The following is an 8,402-nucleotide window of genomic DNA, read 5'->3' on the forward strand; positions in this document are numbered from 1 at the left end:
TGAGTATAGTGCTGGTTGTTTCTCAATAGATTTTGAAATCCAAGATAATTCAGTCGATGTATGCTGAACAAGAAATTGTTCGAGTATAGAACAGAGAAACGACAATGTATCATGAAGTTGTAAATGGTAACGCCCTATATGATCAATGGTAGCTATTGACCGAGATGATAGTGCTCCGAGGAAGAAGGCGGCGTAATGAGTTCGCAATGAACAAATAGGCAAATGTGCAATGTTCAAATGACACAATTCACTCTGATCAGCCTGTGCCCAATGTTCTTTCGGCCCGTGGCAGCCTCCTCCGCACCTGAGTATACTAGAATACAATATCCAAAGGGGACCACGAGGTGGTATCACAATTCATATCGAGCAACCTGACACACATGCTCCAAATGCCATTTTCAATTAACGCATTGCTATTCAACACCCGAATTATATTACAAATATCTTTCATCATCCCGCCTTTTGGGCAACTGGTATCCTGGCCATAGCAAGAATAAAATCTGTCAGCCAACTAATAATTAAGATCAGGTTCAGCCTCTCTTTGTGAACTTATGTCGGTAATGTTTCTTTTTGAACTTTGCCATGATGTCTGTACAATATCCACATTTCTAACTTCCAAAAAATTACTGATATACGAGGCAATGTAAGAAATATTAACATGTGTCCTTATCTCCGCCTCGACCTCCATCTTCTGGTGTCATGAGGCCTCAAGAGCTGCACGGGTGCAGCGGGGATCCGTAGCCACCACTCCCTCAACCTCCTCACCAGCTTCTCGCTGCTCTTCTTCCTCAGTGGCATGTGCCTCGTGTAAGCCTCCAACAGGATGAGCACGAATATGATCCGGAACGGCATAAACGCAAATGCTGCAGCCGCAACGAGCATTGTTGTCGCGACTTTGTTCGTGCTCTGGTACCATGTAACAGTTGTCAGATAGGCTAAGTTACGCAAAGATTTGGTATAGAATGGGCTGAAACATAGTATAGGCTTGGGGCAGAGGATTAACCTGCGGAAAAGCTGCGAGCATGAGGGACCGAAGCTTCAGGAGAAAAATGTTCCCAGCTTGGACATGTGCCTCCAGCTGCGAGATGGCTTCCTGTAGAGCAAGGAGTTGTTCAACGGTTCGTCGACGAGGCGGGGTTGTGACTTCGAATGCTTCGATGAAATGCCTATTGCCATGGTGCTTGTTCCATAGCATGAAAGCGGTAGACCCAACCAAAAAGCCGGGAAATATGTACCATATCAATCCTCTGCAGATTGCATACAAATAAAAGGAATCCCATCATTTATGTTTGAAGTGATAGGCAAGAAGCTTGTTTGGATAAAGAGAAGGAAAAATCTTCTGTTATATCATTAGATATGCTCAGTCCTGGACCATGAACATTACCTGTAAACTATGTAGAGGAAACAGAGCAAGAAAACATATGACTTAAGTGGATCTTCCCACTCAGCCAGAAAGACAAGCCTTTTGCCTATTTCAATCAAAGGAAACACTAGTTCCTGCATGTTAAGATGCAACCAATAAAACATCAGTAATCCTAATAATAATCCATTTAAGTCCACGTTGCCTTTATGAGTAATTCGGTATCAGTAAAATCCTGCCCAATTATGAGTAATAGAAGTTCAGGGTTTTGCATGTCTCTACTGATCATTATTTTTTCGCCATGATCTTCAATGTTCATTTCAGACTTTCAGAATGAGTACCTGAACTCAAATATATTACACAAGAATGTCAAATACTCAAAGAAAATGATCAATACCTTCAGGACAGCCACATTGGTGTCAATGTCCTCCACCTTGACCTGATCGAGTGTCGCGCGCGCGGCCTCCACTCTACCGGAATACCCAACAGATCGCTCCAGAGCCATTTGCACGGAGCTAGTCCTTCCAATCTGCACATCTCCGACGGCGAAATCCCTCTCCTCGGGATTGTCCTCCTCCCTGAGCGTCAGCAGCCCCATCCGCACGAGCGTAAATGCCGATAGCGGAAATGGGTCCGCGAGTGCCAGCTCGTCGGAACTGCCCTGAGCTGCCAGGTCATCGCCTCCCCTGAACCTCGAGCAATGTTCCTGCAGCTGGCCATACAATGCCTCCAATATCTTGTCCCCCTTGGGCAGCTTCTCTGCCAGGTTGAATGCCAGGGTGGTCTTGAAGTAGGCCGGCAGTATGTGGAACCCCTCTTTCACGGCGCGGTACCGGAGGATCCCCAGTGTCGCAACAGCGAGCGCCTCCGCCTTCTTGAAGCCGGTGAGCCGGTACCTCCTGATAAACTTGTGGGCGTGCAGCACCTCCTTGATCACCGCGAACCAGTAGTCCCGCCGGCTGTGGCCCTTGAATTGGGGAAACTCGAAGAACACTGGCTCATTTCTATCCATAGGTACCAAAACTAAATGTGTTATAACTTATAAACATATGTCATATATGATTGCAAGAACTGAAAATTGCAGGCCATTGTAGGATCATCAGGCACTCACTCACATGGAGCTAGATTTGTACATGACCGCCTTGTCGAAGAGGTGGGCACCCCATGGCCCCGTGGACTCGCGCTTCACGCACTGCTTCAGGTCCTTGGTGAGGTCGTAGACGACGGCGTCGCCGTAGGAGAAGTCGACGCCGATGGCCTCGAAGTAGAGGGCGTGGTTCGTCAGCGTGAGCCTCCCTGCGAGAATGAGGACGGATCACCTTATATGAGGCCCTCCTGAAGGAGCACGGACCAGCAGCGCCGGGGCAAAAATGTACCATAGGGAAGGTGCTTAACCAGGCCACGTGGACGTGCCGATGTGCTGCAGGACCGGCTGCGTCGTGGCGGCGCCGAAGATGTCGAGCACCACCTCGCCGTCGCAGAGGTCCAGCGCCGGCGCCTTGTGCCCGCCCGATATGCATTTCGTCGACCTCAGCACGCTGGTGATCAACAGAGACATGATATGATGCCACATTGCTGCGATCCACGCAAATGGATGTTCAGACTTCAGAGCAGAGGATGTGTGTCACCTACTCGTCCAGGCTCTTGAGGTACTTGTGGTAGATGAGGAAGTGGAGGCGGCCGCCGGTGGAGTTGGTGAGAGCGTCGAAGAGGTTGCGGACGGTGATCGGGTGCGCCACGGCCGGGCAGGCCGGGGCGATCTTCGCGAACGCCTCCGGCCCGACCGTCCTCCTCCCGTCAACCTGCACATCCATTCCAGAATCCATCAACGAATCATATGAACATATGACCGAATAGATTGAGCAAGAACAGAGCACAATTATGTGGAGCCGAAGCCATGGACTGACCTGAATTGCCGTCTTCGTGGGGCTGGAGTAGAATATGGACCCGCCGTCGTCGTCATCGTCGTCGCCGTCGCCGCCCCAGGCGAACGCCGTTTTCTACAATGTCCGAACCATCAATTTTGATCAGTCACTAAGGTGAACTGCTTCCTGCCATCGATGCGTCAAGTGGTTTCGATGAGCCGAACCTGGAGCTCCGCGTCGGTGTCGTGGTCGGGCGCCTCCCAGGCGAGCATCATGTCGTAGGTGAGGGAGTGGAACTCCCTGTCGCCGAGATGGTCGTGGCGGCGCCGGGTCTCGGCGCGCAGGGCGACGTAGGAGCAGTACTCCACGATGCTCCTGGCGTAGGCGAGCGGCGGCTGCTCGTCCGGCTCCAGCCGCCGCACCAGCTGCTCCACGGGCACGCCGGCGATCCTGCATGCGACCCAAATGTTCGATCCGTCAGTCCCAAGAAAGAATCCAAGGACAGCGTAGGAAGATGGAATTGGGACACGGACTGCGCGCATCGCTGGACGACGGAGGCGGCGGTGGGCGAGAGCGCGGAGATGTCGCCGCCGCCCAGCTGCGCCGACGAGGACGCCGACGCCGCGTCGTCCGTGGCCATGGGCGGCGCCGCGGTATCTGGGTCGCCGCTCCCAGTGCCGTCGTCGCGCAGGCCGGAGAAGAGGCCGTCAAAGAGGCCCATCGCGGCGCGTGGCGGCCGGCCGCATCGCCCGTGACTCCGTCAAGCGCACGTACGCCCGGCCGAGGCGGCAGAGGGGATCGCGCGTGCCGTGCCGTGCCGTGCTCCGGACGCGCTGCCCTTCCCGGGGAAAGTGGTTGGTTGGTTGGTGCGCGCGTTCGTGCACCGTCTCTCTTTTTGCTCTGCTCCGCGGGAGCCGGGTGTCCGTCCGGTGCGCATGGATCGCGAGCACGCGTGCTTGGGGTGGCTTCGGGGGCACCAGGTTGCGGTTGCTTCAAGAAAAGCGGAGGAGATTGATGCTCCATCTGCAGATCTGCTAGCTTGTACTACGTCCTCCGTCGTTCTCGTCGCCGTGCTGCCACGCCACCGCTATCTGCCGTTGCCGCTCGGTTTTGCTGCCACGCAATGAATGTGCACGCGTTAAGCATCAACGTCGTCTCTCCCTCCCGAGAGAACGTCAGGTGCTCCTCCACTCCAATGCTCCCATGCTACGGGGCTTCTGCGCCGTTGGATTGTGGATCCAATGGTTAGCATCGGAGCCTTTGGACCTACGCGAAATTACGGGATTTAGGGGTTTTCTGCAAATTTGTTTGACCTCTTCATGCAACCGTTGGATTCACAATCGAACAACCTAGGTGTCCCCGTAGGACGGGAGCCCCCCCCCCCCCCCCCCCCCCCCCACACACACACAAAACTGAATTGCGAGTGCCTCTTCTTTGACATAGACATACAGTGCACCCGAGAGCTTAGATAATCAAGTTAGCGATATGTCTTATAGTATTACAATAGGCAAATGAAAATATATTGGCACATATACACGAAGGATAAATACAAAACTTGAGTGAAATAAATTGAATGTATTTTGTCTATGCATGTTCTTGGGCATTGCAATTTTTAATAGAAAGTGACAAGAACAGTTATTGCTCTACCCACAAGAATAAACAATAACTAAAAATGAATGGTTTTTTGTGGCAATATTGGAATAAGTGATATTTTTGATAGAAAAAAAGTTAGGAGAGTCAGCATGAAAGATTCTAGAGCGAAGTAGGTGTGTGTTTTAAATTTTGTGCAAAATGTGCATAGAGCTTAAGCCCAATCATAGAATCTTCTAGACGATTCATGTAGTAAAGAAAAGATCCAACAATCCGCAACACTCCGATTTGCCATGTTTACGTTTCTACTCGGATCAGCTTCATCCAACGATTGATACTCAAAGTTATCTGTACACTATATAGTGGTATAGATATTGATGTTGGGCCAAAAATATGTTGTTAGACCATGGTCCATCAGAGCGTGGCTCGGCACCGTTGATTTGAGTCCAACCTACTAAAGGATTTATGACTTTTTTATGTTATAACATGGTTAATAGGTACACTAAGCACTAACAATTCTAGATATTTCTGCCAGGAAAAGTTTCTGGTTAATTTTCCTTACCCTTAAATCTACTCAAGCCAGCATTTGGACCATGTCATAGGAGAATTTATCTGTTTCTCCAACAAAATTGATTAAATATGAATTTATCATACATTCATGGGCTATCAATTTCAAAGTACAACATTTCTGTTTTTTATTTCATTTTCAAACTAAATATCTGCTACCGATACCAGAACAATCTTCTTACGGTTAACATAATTCTTAGTGTTAATATATTAATCATACAGTTTGGTCATCCTTCTAACCAAAGAGTTTGAGAGTGTGCACCCTACAAAGTATGAAATGAAAATTGCGACGTTCTAGATCATAGAGGCTAACCTAACTACTATCCATTTCTTCTAATATGGCTCAGTTGTGTAGCCACCATCGAGCCACACCCCAGGCCAACTTCATAACAACATTGATGAACATTACCTACAGTAAACGAAAAAACTTGTCGCCCAGGCCATGGCTAGTGCTGTATGTGCCTAGGTAGGCCCCTGATATGGACCGTATCCTCGTAAAGTCTATGTTAGATATAATTGAATTGAGCTTACTTCTTTGATGAACCATGGTACCATAAATCCCCTCTCCTGTTTTTTGGGTGCTTGATAATTAAGTGATAATTAAGAATATTTATTGGAAAACAACTGAATATGGATGGCAACGATGGCTTTAGATTATTACAAGTAGACTTTTCTTACTGAAATCTTGTTTGAGTAACACTGGTGCATACGATGTCCTTACGCCTTCTTAGAAATGTGTGTTAAAAACATAAATTGACTTATTCAAAATTATTATGTTAAGAGGTCAGTAAATATAATTTTATCATATGTCCTAAATTTGGCAAAAAAAATAATATTGAAATAGTATCACATATATCAATATATATTTGTAGGCTTTGATATATGATACCGTCATCCACACTTAGGCCCTAGACATTCTCCCGCCATGATATCACTACTATGGAACTTTGTCAGACACCTTCGCCAATGATGGATGATCGTAGAAGCCATCCAAATGAATGAGGGGAAACGCTTCCCACCAGTAGTCTGGTACAAACCTATCGTCAGACCACTCGTTGTTCAATGATTCGGCTTCCATCACACGGCCGAGATACCCAGCAAAATCCCTTCCCGTTTTTACGGAGCCACGTTCGCCTAATCCCAATAATCCCTCGCCCGTTTCCAAACTAAAACTCCCACATCGTTCCTCCTGCGACCCACCTCACACCAAGATTGCAATCCACCTACATCATCCCTTTTTTCTCCACCAGCACTGCCCAAATTCAATCTCCCGCACCCAATCCACTCACTGTCAAACTCTCCATGCACCGCCACCAAGGTTTGGTCCCCTCCATAGCACCACTCGTCCTCGATGCAGCCCATGCTCCTCCTAACAGGTGCATCATGGGGTCTTGGTGGTGGATCCTAGTAAATTTCATGGACATGAAGGACGACGAGTTAGATGGCGACAACATTGACTCGCCATCACCCAACAAGAAAGGGTCGAATCCTGGGACTGAAGTGGGTTCCTGATGGCCTTGTCGTACTCTGCAAGTTTCTGAGGATATAGTTGCTTATAGTGGAGATGGGTGTATTCAGGTGCTCCTTTGGCAGTCACCCAAGGTCACCGCGAGCTTTCTGTGAAGATTTATCGATGCACGATCTGCGGAGCTTGCTCGTGGATGCATGTGCTCTTTCTCGTTGCCGCCACCTCGAGGAACTACATTGTGGCCCAACCAGAAAGCAATTAGCCTATGCGATGAAACCATATGTGATTACATATGTGGTGTTTTTCCATGGAAGAAAATTGTTCGTTCGACAGAAACAAGTTTTATTTCTTTGGAAACTCATCACAATTCATTGGAAGCATGTGTCATCTTTCAAAATAAATGAAAAGGAATCTTGTCAATGAAAACAAGTTACTGTTTCTATTGAAGAAATTATCTACTCCATCTCTCTCAAAAGGAAAAAAGCAATTGTCTACTCGATCGAATCAATTTGGTGATGCTTCCGAAACAATATATCATGTTGTTACATGATACTCAAAATTCTATTTTAGTAAACGAAAAACTTGTGAGAACTAAGAAAATTTCACTATCCATGGAAACTCATTCTCCGGTCAAATGATGCATAAATCTCTTCTGTTGAAAACATGAAGCAAAATTCCTTAACAAGGGAACCTCATTCTTCTGCCGATGGAAGCATAAACTTGTTGCATTTAACAAATATTGAAGCAAATTTCATTAACCACGAAAGCTTTTCCAAATTAATTCTTAACCATGGAAGCTCGATTTATAATAGGGGGAAGCAAAAAAATGGGTTCAAAACAACCATGTAAAAACCAATTTCCTTTGATAGAAGTAAATTTTGGTTTCAGTGGAAACAAACATGAATATCATTAGAAGCAAAATAAGTTTATTCCATAAGGAATCAAACTAGTATATGATGGGGATAATCCTTTTATATTTATTAGTTTCTTAATAACTGAAATTTGTTTCCTAAAATTCAGGGAGAGGTAAATCGTGGAGTAATTAATAGTAAATCCCACGTTTAGTTTTAGTTGGTTTTAATTTTGATAACTCCGAAGGACCTCATCCAACGATCACTTCGGGTTGGATCAAACGGCCATAAGCTGGTTTGATGGGAGGCTAAGCATTAATAGTCTGATGTCAAGTGGTTCCCGATACAAATATGTGGTGGTTCCATGAAAAAATAGGAAATTTATAGAGACGAAATTACATACTCATGTAAAGAATGATCAGATATAAATGATGTTGTATTCTAGTGTTTGTTTAACAGAACTATATTAGAAGCCTATATCATATATTGTCATCGGTAATATGAATTTTTGTGTATTTTATATTGAACTCATTTACTTTTTACATATTTCAATGTCATGGAATATATGTCATCTATGGGTTTCCAAATTTTATGTGATTGAACTCTAGCCCACCCCAAATTGTTTGCGACTGGAAACTTTGTTGTTGTCATCTATTTGCATACTATACAAAAAGGATTAACTACTCCCCCCGTTCAAAAAT

The 8,402-nt window shown here is 46.3% G+C and overlaps 1 protein-coding gene across 2 annotated transcripts; it reads right to left on the minus strand.

The window, feature by feature from the left end:
• LOC123191039 (uncharacterized) lies at positions 1 to 4,241 on the minus strand. Of its 2 annotated transcripts, XM_044603796.1 has the most exons (11): positions 3,759 to 4,241; positions 3,450 to 3,675; positions 3,268 to 3,360; positions 2,993 to 3,162; positions 2,756 to 2,898; positions 2,476 to 2,656; positions 1,758 to 2,364; positions 1,385 to 1,497; positions 1,004 to 1,247; positions 659 to 906; positions 1 to 478 (listed from the first exon to the last, which is right to left on the minus strand). In XM_044603796.1, the coding sequence occupies exons 1-10, from the start codon at positions 3,944 to 3,946 to the stop codon at positions 667 to 669; spliced, it is 2,205 nt and encodes a 734-aa protein (XP_044459731.1). In that variant the 5' UTR covers positions 3,947 to 4,241; the 3' UTR covers positions 1 to 478; positions 659 to 666. The 2 variants fall into 2 exon arrangements, with proteins under 2 accessions (XP_044459731.1, XP_044459730.1); XM_044603795.1 differs by having other exon boundaries at positions 1 to 906; positions 3,759 to 4,240.
• Positions 4,242 to 8,402: the final 4,161 nt, after the last annotated feature.

The sequence above is a fragment of the Triticum aestivum genome, chromosome 2A (genome assembly GCF_018294505.1).
Source record: "Triticum aestivum cultivar Chinese Spring chromosome 2A, IWGSC CS RefSeq v2.1, whole genome shotgun sequence".
NCBI classification, from domain to species: domain Eukaryota; kingdom Viridiplantae; phylum Streptophyta; class Magnoliopsida; order Poales; family Poaceae; genus Triticum; species Triticum aestivum.